The sequence below is a fragment of the Urocitellus parryii genome, chromosome 2 (assembly GCF_045843805.1).
Source record: "Urocitellus parryii isolate mUroPar1 chromosome 2, mUroPar1.hap1, whole genome shotgun sequence".
NCBI classification, from domain to species: Eukaryota; Metazoa; Chordata; class Mammalia; order Rodentia; family Sciuridae; genus Urocitellus; species Urocitellus parryii.
Genome location: NC_135532.1, coordinates 176,350,851 through 176,367,378, shown reverse-complemented (window position 1 = coordinate 176,367,378; position 16,528 = coordinate 176,350,851). Strand labels below are relative to the sequence as shown.

The following is a 16,528-nucleotide window of genomic DNA, read 5'->3' as shown; positions in this document are numbered from 1 at the left end:
TTGGGTACTGTGACTCATGACACTTTTTACCAAATTAGTGTTTAGATCCAAACACTAGGCAAAACAAGATCATCTGGGAAGAAAAAACTTCTATAGAATTGCTCAATGTTTCAAGAACATGCCTGACACACAGTAAACACTTGATACTTAACAAATTTAAAGTAGTTTCAATCATTTTTAAGGAAAAACATACAATGTTATAATATAGGCAAAAAGTCAATATAAAATAAAAGGAAATTAGAGGCTGGGATTGTGGCTCAGCAGTAGAGCACCTGGCTAGCATGTATGAGGTACTGGGTTTGATCCTCAGCACCACATAAAAATACAGAAAGAAAAGAAAAAAAAGAAAGTTTATTAAAAATAAATAATTAATTTTAAAAATAAAAGGAAATTACATATTGGAAAAAAATGTACTTTTACCTCAGTCGTCTCAAACCATATTGCATTATAAATGCACGTGCATATACTTGCATACATTCAATAAAGATGTGTATTTTCTGACATATAAACATATATGATGCATTACTGAGAAAACCGTAGGAACAGCTGTCCAACCTTACCTACTAATATTCTGTACTTTATGCCATGTCAGTTTTGACTCCAATTTTCGATGTGCGAGAGCAATCACACGGAAGCCTTGTTTAGTATAATCTTCTAAAACTTCCTCAAAATCAATAGGAACTTTTAAAAGAAAAAGTAAATTTCACAGTTAACACTACTAATACCAGCTTACAGAAATACCAGAATTTTATCCAAATCCTAGTCATTTCCTTACCGGTTTCTGGTTTACAAAGACTGGCAATGACCTCAGGGGCTCCTTTCATGTAGGCATCCATTTTCTTATCCCCTAGCACCCTTGCAACCACACTCATACGTTGCAAAGCAGAAGAAAATGGGAATTGGCGAACAATTCCTATCTCATAAATAGCCTATATAATTTCAAAAGATGCACAAAGCATTTATTATTCTTTAACAATAAAAACAAATGCATTTAGGTAACAAATAAATGTTCTTCACTTACTGGAAGTTCAAACAGCTCCTAAAACCAAAAGAAAAGAGTACAGATTAAGCCAATCAATGTAGTCAAGTTAGAAAAAACTTTAAGCATCCACAAACACTGGGAGAGTATCAAGGATCCCTCATTATTTGAAAGTCAAGACTTGATATTCCTTCTCTACCATTATGTTCTTGAAAATTTTCAAATACTCTAGTATCCTAGAAATATTAAAACATTAAATGCTACAAGGGAAAATTTTAAAAATCACTTAAAGATTTTTCTCATTAAGACATTACTTAAATATTCTTTTCATGAAATTCTAGGTATACAGATGTAATTTTAAAGATTAATGATCATGTATGTAAGTCATAAGACACTAAAAGCTGCTCACTATACAGGAAAGAAAAGTAATGGCATGAGAATTAAATCTCAACATTTTATAAAGAATGCACATAGCACACCAAAGGTATAGTTTGATAAATCAACTAAAACATAGATGTCTGCATAGGAGAAAGACATCTGACTCCCTCTTCTAGCAATATTTCAAAATGACAATTAAACGTTAAGGATGCATCAATAATACTATCCAGCATTAAGCAATTTCGCACCATTTCTTGGTTTCCTGCAGGTGTAGATTCAGGAAGCAGCTGTTTAGGAGGACGAACCACAGTGGGCATAATTCGATTATGAAGGGCTGTTTCTTCTTCCGTTGCTTCTTCCAGAATCTGGAAGGAAAATATTCACTGCTGAGAGCCACTGCCAAGTAGGAATGACGCATCGAAATTTCCTTGCCAGCGTACCCCATGTTGCTTAGAGGAAGGACTCTCCATTGTGGAAATGGACTTGTCTTAGACTCAGATCATTTGCAGTGACATTGCATGTATGCTTGAGTAAGGTGACCTTGCTCAAGAACCAGGGCAGATCAGGGTTTAGGGCAGATCAGGTTTTAGGGAGTATCCCGCTCCTTGAGTTTAGGGCAGTTCCAGGTTTAAGGTGTACCCTGCCAGGAATAGGGCTATCCTGCTGCCTCAGGCACACCCGATCCTTGAGTTCCTGTAGAGTTCTCGTGGGATTCAGAAAGTATTTGGGATTCAAAGCCTGGTGGAGTACGTGAATTTTGGAGAAGAACATGGAGAGGGCCGGTGTGAGTTCGGGAATAAAGAATTGCTATTTGAATCTACAAAGCTGTGAGTGGCTCGTGATTTTGTGCCCAGCCAGACTGCGGCAATTCACTGTATCACTTCATAAAATTCAGTTCATTGAATACATTTTTAAATGGAATTAATGGCCATTTTCAGTCAATTAAAAAAAAAACCTGCTATCTCACATAAGTAAAACAAAATACAAAGAGAACTAGTTAGATACCTAGCAACACATGATATAAGGGAGACACGAGGTTTGAAGTTGAAAAAAGAAATGAGAAAAACATCTCTCATTTTGCTCCTATAACCTACTGGGTTTAGGTAATAGCTCTGTGAAAACAGAGTTCTTGCAGCTCCTAAGGACTCCTTTCCTCCAACAGGAGAAGATTCCACAGTATATGGAGCTCACAGATATAGTTAATAGAACAGGTAGAGAACAGATTAAGGCACCAAAATATGAGTTTAGAGTTTTAGTATGAACATTTCTTGTTAGGCTAGTACTACCTTAATCCCCTGAAATTTACTTTAAAAACATTTTCCTTGGTTAAAAAAAAAAACAAATTCAAATGGGGGTATATAGTTCAATGGTAGAATATGTGCCTACCATGCTCAAGGCCCTGGATTTGATCCCCAACATCAAATAAATACATTAACTCAAACAAAACCCTATATTAAACTTGTTTTCAAGAGAAACAACACACTAATTTGACTATAACTGAAGTGATTTATCAGTGAAAAAATGAGGAAAATTGTGACCAATTAACCAATCTTATATAATTCTATTTCTCTCTACATGTTAAAGTCTCTGGAATTGGGATGTAACTTTTATGACATTAATTACAAGGATCATTCGTGCCTGGTTATATGAAACCATCAACTGATATATAAGATCTTATCAAGTCAAGTATCAAAACATCTCAGGATCTACAAAAATGCTATTATGCAAATTTATTTATACAATTTTTTCAAAAGATCAAACATTGAACACTAAATCTACTGAAAACCCATTTACTACAGAAAAGCATTAAAGAACAAAAAAGATAAATCAACCCATTTTGCTTCTCTCTCTATAAATAAAGTGAGGCGCCTCTTCAGGAATTAAATCTGTAGAGTACTTACTGTGAACTTTCAATGATGGCAGACAGAGTATGTATCATCCACCTCCCTCCCTTTCAAAATGTTAACAAAATACAAAAACAACAACAAAAAGAAAACAAAGAAGGGGCTGGAGCAGATTTCAAATAGTAAACAAAAGGCAAACTCAAATACTGATTAATAAAAACTGATTTAAAAGAGACATATGGGCAAAAATAAAAATCTGACTGCAACTGCCCAGAATTATCAAATCAGACCTTCAAACTTGAATAGCAAAGTAACATCCAGTTGAATAATAAAAACCAAAAACAAACAAAGGGGGAACAGGGGAAATGTTCCCAGATAAAATGAATAACTCAGAAGCTAGAAAGGATCTTTAAAAAACTATTATTGCACCTATAAAAGAAGTGGATGCTGTAGCTGAATGCAGTGGTACACGACTATAATTCCAGCAAATTGGAGGCTTCAAAGCCAGCCTCAGCAACTTAGCAAGACCCTTACTTAGCACCTTAGCAAGACTGTGGTTAATTAAACACCCCTGGGTTCAATCCACAGTTCCCCCCACCTAAAAAAAACAAGAAGTGAATGCTGTCAAAGTGTAAAAACCATAAGTACTTACAAATTAAAATTACCAGTGGCAAAACAGAAGGAAACTGAAAAATGCCAAGAAATTGAGGTCTGAAGTCATCCTTCTGACTCATTTAAGGTCCTCCTTATTGACTTCTAACATACTTAGACCAGCTACAGATACCTGAATTACTTTATAAACATTAAACACAGCCTAAGTGATCAGCCTCTATTAAAGGTATTTAAATGTGTTAATTCAGCTGAAACAGATACTTTTCATTCAATTAGAAATATTTCTCCATCATTAGAAATTTCATAGTTGATTCTTTTTTACAGTTTTAAGATAGACTGTTATCAAAACTACCAACAGAAATAATCCTACTGTAGAGTAATTTAATTTTAATATAATTTTTTTGAAGTTACTTATATTTTAAAATGTTGAACTTACCCATCCAATGGCTTCAAACATTTTTAAATCAAGTGGATCACCAGAAAGCATTCCTTCAATTTTTGTAAGTGAATGACAGGTAGCCATACAAGCAACAAACTGAGATTTTACCAACATCTCATTGCAAACATTTTCTTCTGGTAAAAGAAATCTAAACAGAAAATACACTGAATTAGGTTCATAAATCCCTAGACTCAAGACAATATTCTAACAAGCAATTTCAGTTTTGTATACTTTCAAGCCAGGTAAGGTGTCACATGCCTATAATCTCAGCTACTTGAGAAGCTCAGGCAGGAGGATCACAAATCTGAGATCAGCCTGGTCAACACAGCAAGACTTCACTTAAAAAAACAAAACAAAAACAAAACCCTTTTAAATCCAAGCTGGGCACAGTGGAACACATCTGTAATCCCAGTGACTCAGGAGGCTGAGGCAGGACAACTGCAAGTTCAAAGCCAGCCTAAGTAACTTAGTGAGACCCTGACTCAAAATTTTAAAAAAATATAAAGGGTTGGGGATACATGAGTTTGAGCCCCAGTGCAGGGGCTGGAGAAAGAGAGACAAACTTTTAAATCCAAAACTGATCTCCTAAGAAAGGGAAGTGTTCCAAGTGCCAGAAAAAGAGGGAAAGGAAAAGCGGAAGGTTGTGCACATGAGTTGATGCTGTGGCCCGTGAGGGAGGAAGCCATCTCTATACTCCAAGGACTTGGATTTTAATATAATACAGGAATAGGAAACAAAGCTATAGACACATACAAAACAAAAGTGTCAGGAGAAATGAAGTAACACCTTCAAAATGATGAGAAAACAGAAATGACAACCTAGATACCTGTATAGTTACACAATCATTCAAGAGTGACAATGAAATAAAATACACGAATGTAGTTGCATAAAATGATAGAATGTAGTTGCATAAAATGATAACTTAATCCAGAGGAATGAAACTTTTTAAAATGGCAAATCTAAACACGCAGACTTTATAAAATCAAAATCATAAAACACTATGTAATAAATATACTTAAGAAAGGAGAGGAATAAGAAGGATAAAAGTAATCTATTGTCTGGGTTTTCAGAAGGCAGAAATGAAAAAAGAAATTAAGAACCAGCAGCAAAGAAAAGGATGCATAAATTCCGAGAAAATGAGACAGTGAAATAGTAGAAAATAAAAAAATATGCATATAATTTGGGATGAAGGATAGTAGAAATAATTTCAAATATATCTAAATATATTTATATGTAAATCGATAACAATAGGCAAGTGTTAGGCAAAAGAAAGCTGTGTGTAGCTACATAAATATTAAACGAAATAGAATTTAAGGTAATATGTGTTACTGAGATAAACAAGCAAGAAGATACAACTCTTAAAATTACAAAACCAAATAATACAGTCTGTCAAAATATATAAACCCAAATCTGGAAGATTTCTAAGGGGATTAAAAAATGATATAAGGGGGCTGGGGATGTGGCTCAAGAGGTAGCGTGCTCGCCTGGCATGCGTGCAGCCCGGGTTCAATCCTCAGCACCACATACCAACAAAGATGTTGTCTCTGCTGAGAACTAAAAAAAATAATAAATATTAAAAATTCTCTCTCTCTTTCTCTCTCTCTCACTCTCTCTTTAAAAAAAATAAAAAAATAAAAAAAATTTTAAAAAAATGATATAAGCACAACTATAGTACTAGAACTTCTGAGCTTCAAAAAAAAGTAAATAGATGAGCCTAAGGGAATGTGCAATGCACAGTACTAAAAAAATTTAATATAAAACCCAGAAAATACAAATGACTTCTAACAATAAGGAAAAGAATAACCACACAAAAAGTTTTAAATAGGTAACAGAGAGAATGACAAATGACTCTCCTCCCCAAAAATATGAAGATGCTTAACTTTGTAAGTAATGAGAAGAATGTAAATAAAGTAATAATAAATGTCCATTTCATATCTGTTCATTCAGCTAAAATTACAAGTCCAACAAAACTAAATTTAAGCAAGGATATGAAGCAACGGGGAGAGTGTAATCTTCTTTATTGAGGGAGAGTGTAAATAAGAACTACCATCACCAGGCAGCGAACAGGCAATATCTGGTAGCACAGCTGAAGCCAAATCCAGGCTACCACCTACAAGGATCTGCTTATGTAGACTCAGTCACATGTCACAAGCTGTGTCCAAGAATTTTAATTGTAGCATTATGGTTAAAGTGCAAGGAGAAAAAATGATATTGTCTTAGTAGAACAGACATTATGTTTAATTATATATCAGAATAATTTTATTCAAATTAATAAATTAGATCTACATATCAACATGAATAAATATTAAAAACAATCTAAAAGGCAGAAAAAGCTGCAAAAACACAGCATTCCACTCATGTATGTTTATTCAGATTATGTAGGTAATAAAAATATAAAATATACAAAAATAAAAATAATTTAAGAATGGTAGTAGCAACAGGGAAAGGGAGAGTGGGACTCTAATTTCTACACAATTTCTTTAATATTTTAATCTTTTAAAAGTAAATATAGCCAGGCACAGTGGTGCATGCCTATAGTCCCCATTGGCTAAGGAGGCTGAAGCAGGAGGATCACAAGTTCAAAGACAGCCTCAGCAAGTTAGCAAGGCCCTTAACAACTCAGCAAGACCCTTTCTCTATATAAAACAGGCTAGGATTATGGCTCACTGATTGAGTACCCCTGGGTTCAATCCCTTATACCCACCCCCCCCACAATAAAAGTAAAGATCTAAAGTAAATATGGCAAAATGATAACTGTTCAGTTTGGCAGTAGTTATGCAGTTGTCTCATTTTATTTGTTATATAACTGAATGCTGCATGTGCTAAAATATGAAAAATTAACTAATAAACTATCAAATCCAGCTGATATTTACCGGGCATTTTCTACTCGTTGAATCCCCCAGAGATCTAAACCATCTTCAGTAAGCGTTCCAGTCTAAAATAAAAAGAGCACATATGCACAAAGTAAGGATTATACCTCAAGAAATAAGAAAATGCATACACATATCATTAAAAACTATGCTACATATACACAATGGAGTACTATAAAGAATCTGAAAGAAAGAACAGAACAGGAAAGATCACCAATTACTAACAGAGAATGTCTCTAGGACAAAGGGTTAAAATAAGAAGCAAGGTTCAGAACAGTAGTCAGTATATGGCCCTACCATGTAGGAGTGAAGTGGACATATCTGAACAATCGTATGTTTATGTGCTTATATTATAAAAAGAATGCACCAATCAATGTATTAGTCAGTAAACAATACCTATAATGCTGAGATGGCTTAGGGTATAGGGAGTCCAGAGAAGTAAGTTAAATGGTATTGGGGGAAGAAGTTAAGTCCAGATGTAATGACCTGGTTTCTTCAACAAAATGATTAAGGTTGAGGGAGAAAGAAAGGTAAAGATTAGTTATGTAACCAATGCAATACAAAAATCCCACCTTTAAATATGAGACATTTTTTGAGATAGGCAATGAAATCTGAATATGAATGGATATTAGACAAAACTTAAGAACTGTTAAACTTTAAAAGTGTGATAGAGGTGGTGTGGTAATGACTTCTTTTTTTAAGCATCTTATTTTCCAGACATATGTAGGTAATTACTGGTGTAGATGTTATGTTACAATGTCTGATGCTGCTCCTTCACAAGGAGAGAATAGGTGGGGTAAGAGATAAAATGCTGATAACTCTTTATAAGTAGATGAGAGCTTATTATACCTGTATCTTTTCTCCACTTTTGCATCTATTAACTAACTTCTTTAATACAAAAGATTCCAAGAGCTGCGGAACAGCTCAATGGTACAGCATGTACTTATACATGCTTGTGAGCTCCTAGGTTTTAATCCCCAGCACTCTTACATACACACATACATACACACACACACACACACACACACACACACACACAGCATAAACAAATTTTTTGAAGAGATAAATAAAAGTGATGGGAATATATAACCTTTTAATTTTTTTCAAAACATACTTTTTTTTAATTTTTAAAATTTGTTCTAGTTATACATGACAAACAGAAAACATGTTTGCACTTTTATATAACATACATAAATGAAGCATAGTTTCTCATTATTCTGATTGTACATGTTGTAGAATAACATTAGTCATACAGTACATAATTTGTTCTTATTAATTATAGATGACAGCAGAATATATTTGGCTTATCATACACATAAGGAGTTTAACTTCTCATTCTTCTGGTTATACATGATGTAGAATTACATTCACTGGTCATGTATTTATATGAGCACATAGGAAAGTAATGTCTGATTTCTTTCTACTTCCTATTCCCATTCCTTCTTCCTTCCCTTCATCCACCTTTGTCTAATCCAAAGTAGTTCTATTCTTCCCTACCCTCCCCCACCTTAATGTGATTTAGTGTCCACATATCAGAGAAAACATTCAGTCTTTGGTTCTTTGGGATTGATTTATTTCACTTAGCATGATAGTCTCCAGTTCCATCTATTTACCAGTAAATGCCATAACTTAATTTTTTTATGGCTGAATAGCATTTGATTATGTAAATGTACCACATTTTCTTTGTCCATTCATCTGTTGAAGGGCACCTAGGCTGATTCCATAGTTCAGCTATTGTGAATTGAGGTACTATAAACACGATGTGGCAGCATCACTGTAGTGTGCTGATTTTAAGTCCTTTGGGTATAAAGTGAGGATTGGGATAACTGAGTCAAATAGTGGTTTCATCAAAAGTTTTCTGAGGACTGTCCATACTGCTTTCCAGAGTGGTTGCACCAATCTGCAGTCCCACCAGCAATGTATGAATGTACCTTTTCCCCACATCCTTGCCAGCATTTATTGTTAGTTGCATTCTTGATAATTGCCTGACTAGAATGAGATAGAATCCCAATGTAGTTTTAATTTGCATTTCTGTTAGAGATGTTAGATATTTTTTCATATATTTGTTGACTAATCACGTTTCTTCTTTCTGTGACGTGCCTGCTCAGTTCCTTTGCCCATTTATTGATTGGGTTTTTGGTGTTAAGTAAAACATGCATTTCTCATGTTTAGAAATAAAGTACTCAAAAAATCAAATTCTTTTATCAGTTACCTAGAAACAGTTTGAAGAAAGGTTTTCTAGTTTAATCTTTCAGCAATACCTAACTTCCCTTCCAGAGTGGAGAAATAGGCCACGCATGGTGGCACACACCTGTAATCCTAGCAGCTAGGTAGCCTGAGGCATGAGGATTGGGATCGCAAGTTCAAAGCTAGCCTCAGAAACTTACTGAAGCCTGTCTCCAAATATAATAAATGCGTATGTATAATAAAATATAATATATAAGTAAATAAGGGCTAGGAATGTGGTTCAGTAGTTAAGCGCCACTGGGTTCAATCCCTGGTACCAAAAAAAAAAAAATAGAGAAACATTAAGAGAAAACATATCTCACAAAAGTACACAATTTGTTATTTTCATAAAATTTCTGACCTTCATAATTTTGCAACATGTACTCAAAATTAGAGCAACATTAAACACATATACTTATGAGCAAATAAAAAAAATGATAGCAAATGTGTCTATGGAGCCTATTCTGTTAAATTAAGACTACCTAAAAATACAAAATTCACATAATTTTTACACTTATTGCTACTATATTTGAACCTTTTTTGTTATTATTTTTGTTTGAGACAGGTTCTTGCTATGTTGCCAAAGCTGACCTCAAACCTGTGGACTTAGGAGAGCCCTGTCTCAGATGTTGTCCCAAGCACTGGAACTAAAAGTGCATGCCACTGTGCCCAGCTTACTTATTACCACAGAACAAGGCATAATACTGGATGTACTTAATCAATTGCAGATTTGAGCAAATAAGTAACATCCCAAAGCTTTAAAAATTGAGAAAATAAAAAAATATAAAAAAGATGTATAGGGCTGGGGATGTGGCTCAAGCAATAGCGCGCTCGCCTGGCATGCACGGGGTGCTGTGTTCGATCAAGGAAGGAAGGACGGAAGGAAAGAAATTGTGTAAACCTGAAACTAAAAAATATTAAAAAAAAGATATATAAGTAAACAAACTGAGAAAGAGGAAAATTAGAAACATTAAAAAAATGACTGTAAATTTGTTGACAAAGAAAAATGAAAGCAATCTAAATATTTAAAAGCTACCCAGTAACCTTTGAGAACAATTATGAAACTGAACCAACCTTGTCAAAACAAACAAGATTCAGCTGTCCACATATATTTATCCGTTGGGGACTGATACAGAAAATACCAACTTTTTTCAGTCTTCTCTGAGCATACACAATTCCAGCAGTCATTGCAGCAGGAAGTGCAGGTGGCACAGTAATTGTAATGATATCAAGAGACTCTATAATTATTACCCCAACTTCTTCCTGCAAATGAAACAAAAACTAAATGTCAAACCCCATATTAAATATTTACTAAATTAATGTGGATATTTATTCAATAAGTCTATAAACATTTTTAATTTGATATAAGCATGTGTGTAGCTACAAGTGTATATATGTATACTTATACATACATATACACATCTATTATGATATCTAATTTTTCTTCCTTCAGAGATTCTACAAAATAGAAACTCAATGAATGGTCAAGAGAACTGTAAAATCCCAGCTACAGGAAACTTCTGACAGTTATATTTTTATACTCCTACATTTTTCACAAGGCACACTTCTAAAACAAGTTCAACAAACTCTGCCAGATATAGTTCATCTGGTAAGCGCCATACTGACCCAGTCTCTACCAGGGAAAAAAAAGAGATATTACAAGATCCTTTCAATTAAATGTTCAAAAAATAAATTTATTCTGTATATTCTATCCCAAAGATAAAAAATAAAGTTTCTGGTTTATGTGTTTTTTTTTTCTTTTTCTTTTTTTAAAGTCACAAATAGGCAAGAGGGACTAGGGATATAGTTCATTTGGTAGAGTGCTTGCTTTACATGGCACAAAGCCCTGCATTCAATCCCTAGCGCCTCCCCGCTCAAAAAAAAATGGCAAGTAAAAGCCCATCTAACCCAGAGTCATCAAAAAAAAAAAAAAAAGAACGAAAGAAAAAAACAAAAACCCCTGAATGCTATGACAGAAATATCCTATATTTGTTCTTTGTAATACAATAACATTAGGTTCATATGTCGTCTTTAAATTAGCTTAAAAATTTAGTTCCTCAGTCTTACTAGTCACATTTCAAAATTCTCAACAGTCACATGTGGTAAATAGTTAAGGATCAACCCTAGTAAGAGCCCTCATACATACCTCATTTAAAATGCTATTGATAATCGTGTAGATGAACCCAATGCCAGCCACTGCCACAAGACACAGCAGAAACAAGTAGGCATCTCTGTAGAGTTTAAAATCAGTTGGTTTGGGATACAATATGGAACGAACAAGCTGTCCTTTGGAAGTACTAAATCCTTTCCCCCACGAAAAAAAAAGAGAAAGAAAGAAAGAAATTAAAATTACTTACATTTTCTATACAGAAATAACAATTATCTCCCAGAACAGAATATCTTTTTAAACATTCAACAGGTATCAAACATGCTAAAATATGCAAGAGATGTATTTTCTACCTGTTCGAACTACTATGGCTTTGACGAGCTCTCCAGTGTAGAAACGAGTCTGAATAACAGTCGTCCCACAAAACAAAGTGTGTCGTTTATGTGTTTCTGGACTATATATTTCCTCACCCATTCCTTTTATATCCACTGAAGGATTTGGCAAATTAGTCTTTGTCACTGGAACACTTTCTCCTATTTAAAAAAAAATCACAAATTATTAAATTAAATGAAAGCACACACAGAATTAGTACCAAACATAAAAACCTTAAATTGTGAAATACTATAAATACTAGAGTACTGCTTACAATAGTTGTTAAGAATTACAGCTGAATTAATTAGCCTTTTTTCTCTGAACTTTGTCACCTAGATATGAAGTTTTGTCTCCCATACAAATTCCAGAAAGAGATCTGTGACTAAAAGGTATTATTTGTCTATATTTGGAAATGATAGTGCTATCGAGTTTCAAATAATTTTGAAGACGACCAGGGTAGTTGCAATACCCTAGCACCTGTTCTTATACCCCTAACAATGGAACTAGAAAGCACTGTTACCTCAAATACCCTATAATATGAATACCCATGGCTAGCCAACCCCTACACACACACACACACACACACACACACACTCTCTCTCTCTCTCTCTCTCTCTCTCAAACACACACACACACACACACACACACACACACACACACACACATATAAGGAAAAGGCATCTGGGCAAGGGAGATAAAAATAAGGAGTTTGGGGGTTATCCCAAGCAATCTCTAACAGCCAAATTCTTTTCAAAATTTAGTTCTCTGTACCATTTATATCATTTGGTTCAAAGGAGGCACTGTATACTAAAGCGTATATGTGATTGTGTATTTTAATACAAAACTCTAGTTTCCTAAGGTTATATAGGAAACATCTTCTTGTCAAACTGACTACATTCACATATTTAAAAAGATATAAATATCTACCTCCATATTATGGTCTGGAGGTAGTCTACTTTTTTAAAAGTCTACGTTTCCCCAGTTTAGGATAAATATAAATTATTATGTATTCCCATTTTTTTACAAAACAAACATGGAGGCAAATATGTTATGTTTTCTGTAGGCAACGGATTTTTCTTCTTTCCTTACTATAAACCATTTCCTTATGTCAAAAAATAGCAAGAGATGGGGCTGGGATGTGGCTCAGTGGTAAAGTGCTTGCCTAGCATGCATGAGGCACTGGATTTGATCCTCAGCACCATACAAATGTAAAATAAAGTGTGCACCTAAAACTAAAAAATAAATATTTTAAAAAAATAACAAGATGGGCTGGGGATGTGGCTCAAGCGGTAGCGCGCTCGCCTGGCGTGCGTGCGGCCCGGGTTCGATCCTCAGCACCACATACCAACAAAGATGTTGTGTCTGCCGAGAACTAAAAAATAAATATTAAAAACTCTCTCTCTCTCTCCTCTCTCACTCTCTCTTTAAAAAAAAAAAAAAAAAAAAAAACAAGAGACAGGCCAACACACGTAGCCAATACCAGCATGGTTATTTAGGATCACAGCTAAGTATTTTGCAGAATTTGGTCTACGCACATTTATGAGTAAAAGATATACATGACAGTTAATTTTGTTTAAACAGTTAACTATTTAATGTTAGTATCAGTTATAAACGATTGATACAATTTTATTGGTTTGGTTTAACTCACCTGTTAACATGCTTTCATTTACAATGCAAGTACCATTAATAAGTACTGCATCACAAGGCATGACTGTTCCATTTAAAGGAATGACCATCACATCTCCTGGCACAAGGTCTGTAGAAAATATCTCTTCTATTTCTGAATTTTAAGAAAGAAAAATCTGAAAAGAATATCCTTAAACTTGAAATAAAAGCAGGGCAAACAAATCAATGATCCACTCAAAGGTCTCCTGATCTTAGTGTTAACACAAAAATACTCATAAATCCAATGTTTTGAGAAATAGGATTAAACCAACAAAGCATGGGTGTGTCAGTTTGTCTCCTGACAGGATAAACTGTGTACAGGTGATGACAAGTGCCTGTGTTTACACTATAACATTCATGACACCTGTGAATGATCAATTTTAGCTATAACATATCCATCCATCCATCTCAGAAAATAAACACATTGCATCTACAGAAGAGTCACTGAAACAGGTCAAACTCGAATTTCTATTAACATGAAAACATTAAAAATTCAGCATATTTTAAAGAGTATTTTTATTATAATATTCTTCTATGTATGGTATGTGTGTGTGAAATATACAGCATTTGAAAATTTGCACATGAAAGATATATCCATAGACTATTTCTGAATACCAGTTCCAATATTCTTTTTATACTATTTATAACCCTAATGTCTCACAGCCTTCAATATTCTTTAGTCTTTTTACATATTATTTTAAATATGACTAAATTTATTAAATAAATTAAGCATTATAACATTTTACCTTGTGTATTATTTCCTTGAAAATCTAAATTAGCTAAACACTTTTTAAAAAGATCTTCCAAAGGACAAGAGGTTTTTCTTGAGTCACCTAATATTTAAGCATTCTCTCTTCCTCTTACTTCTTCATTTCCCAGCCCCCCAGATTTAATATTGTTTGCAGGAGAGTCACATTAGTTTGAATACAAAGATGGGTGAGGAAAAACACTATTGTTTTGCAATATTAGTCTATATGACAAATACTTCTCTTATAAAAGAGGATATAGTTTAAATTTTGACTAAACAACTTTTAAAGAATGATATTTAATTCATTTTTTATAATAAAAGCCTTATTTTAAAACCATGACCTTTGGCAGGTGTGATGGTGCACGCCTGTAATCCCAGCAGCTCAGGAGGCTGAGGAAGGAAAGATTGCAAGTTCAAAGCCAGCCTCAGCAATTTAGAGGCCCTAAGCAACTCAGGGAGACCGTCTCCAAATAAAAAAGCAAATGGATTGTGACTCAGTGGTTAACAGTTCGATCCCTGGTACAAAAAAATAAAATTAAGACTTTATTTTTCTTAAAGCTTTAGCACTACTTAAAATTCCGTTCTTTTCAGTGTACCATAAAACATTAGGACCCACAAAGGAGTCCTTCAATGGCTTGCTGTTGGATTGAGTTCAAATTCCTTAACATGCCTTGCCCATCATCCACTTACTATATGTGCCACACTGATTTTCTTTCAGCTCTTATAATGACCACACAATTTGCAATTTCTGGCCTTTAGGCACTTAGAATCTTCTTCTCTCCCTCTCTGTCCTTCACTTTACCAATTTCTCATCTTATTTGGCCAATTCAAATAGTCACCACTTAAAACCACTTCCTCAAAGAAGCTATCCCTGATACCTGCAGTAAATGACCTCTAGGTATCATGGCATTTATCACACTATGTGTGTTACTTGTGTGTGTGTGTTGCTAGGGATCAAACAAAGGGCCTAACACATGCTAGGCAAGCACTCTACGTCTGATCTATGCCCCCACTCTTTTTGTTTTGAAACAAGTTCTCACTAAGCTGCCCAAGCTGTCCTCAAACTTGTAATTCTCCTGCCTCAGCCCGAGTCCTTGGGATTACAAGTGTGCACCATTACACCTGGCACACTTATCACACCTTATTGTTACTGTTTAACATCTGTCTTTCCAAGAAGACGAAATCCCTAGAGCGCATAGTGCATACACTATACTACCTTTTTGTATTGTAGAAAAAGAAAATTTTAAATTTACATAAATGAAGGAATTAGATATAAACTCAGGAATCCAAACACGTATATTTACCTCTTTTAAAAAACAAATGTATAATTTGGATTTACTTTACACTTTAGCACTTAATGGTCATTTTTTAAAAATTCTTAACTGTCACTGGAAATACCTACCTTCATTTACTCTACAAACTGAAACTCTCACAGTGCTGTGAGCTGCCACCATGTCATGCAACATAACATATTGCTGAAAGAGGAAAAGAAATTTAAAACAGCCAATATAAATCAACTTCTAAATACACTAGAAAGAATGCTAAAATATAAGGTACATTAATATGATAAATACGTAGTACTCCACCTTTATAAAAATGTCAAGAATCAGTGATTGAAGGATCATTCACTTTTTTCTCTCAAACAACAAAAAAAAAGTACTCTGCAATAGTTCTGAAAATAGTGGTGGGACTGGGATTGTGGCTCAGTGGTAGAGCACTTACCTTACCTTGCACATATGAGGCACTGAGTTCAATCCTCAGCACCACATAAAAATAAAATAAAGGTATTGTGCCCATCTACAACTAAAACTATTTAAAAAAAGAAAGAAAAAAAATAGTGGAACCAGCCTTTCAGTATTCCACTCGGTGACAAGCAACTAGATTTCCCATAGTCAAGTGGTAGGTAATCTAATTCTAAAACAAATCTAGCTTCCCTAACCTTAAAAAAGAAAAAAAAAAGAAAAAAAAAAAAAGCACAAGGGCTTATAAATCCATTAAGCTAAAATAATGACTATTGAGTATTCATTTTGTATCAAATACTATTCCATACCTTTATCGGGTTATCACAAAATACAAATATAGTTCTAAAACCATAAATTTTGACTCACCTTTCTAATGGAATATAGGGAGCTGACAATTGATACTATGGACATAATCACAATGGCTAGAGCATAGTAATAGTATTCATCAGTGCTCCACAGTATAACACTGAACAGCTGGAAAATGTAAAATGGATTGAGAACCTAAAAAAAAAAATATATTTTTTTGAAAGGTAAATTGAATGACAT

The 16,528-nt window shown here is 34.2% G+C and overlaps 1 protein-coding gene across 3 annotated transcripts in view; it reads right to left on the bottom strand.

Moving 5' to 3' along the window:
- Positions 1-16,528, bottom strand: part of Atp13a3 (ATPase 13A3) — a 76,327-nt gene that overhangs the window by 30,241 nt on the left and 29,558 nt on the right. For all 3 annotated transcript variants that reach the window (XM_026400279.2, XM_026400280.2, XM_077795369.1), the window contains 12 exons: positions 16,349-16,483; positions 15,643-15,715; positions 13,476-13,607; positions 11,809-11,988; positions 11,495-11,652; positions 10,423-10,611; positions 7,126-7,187; positions 4,250-4,400; positions 1,606-1,722; positions 1,022-1,039; positions 776-929; positions 561-681 (listed from right to left, as the gene is read on the bottom strand). In XM_026400279.2, coding sequence (XP_026256064.1) covers positions 561-681; positions 776-929; positions 1,022-1,039; positions 1,606-1,722; positions 4,250-4,400; positions 7,126-7,187; positions 10,423-10,611; positions 11,495-11,652; positions 11,809-11,988; positions 13,476-13,607; positions 15,643-15,715; positions 16,349-16,483 — 1,490 coding nt within the window. The remainder of the gene's footprint in view (positions 1-560; positions 682-775; positions 930-1,021; positions 1,040-1,605; positions 1,723-4,249; positions 4,401-7,125; positions 7,188-10,422; positions 10,612-11,494; positions 11,653-11,808; positions 11,989-13,475; positions 13,608-15,642; positions 15,716-16,348; positions 16,484-16,528) is intronic.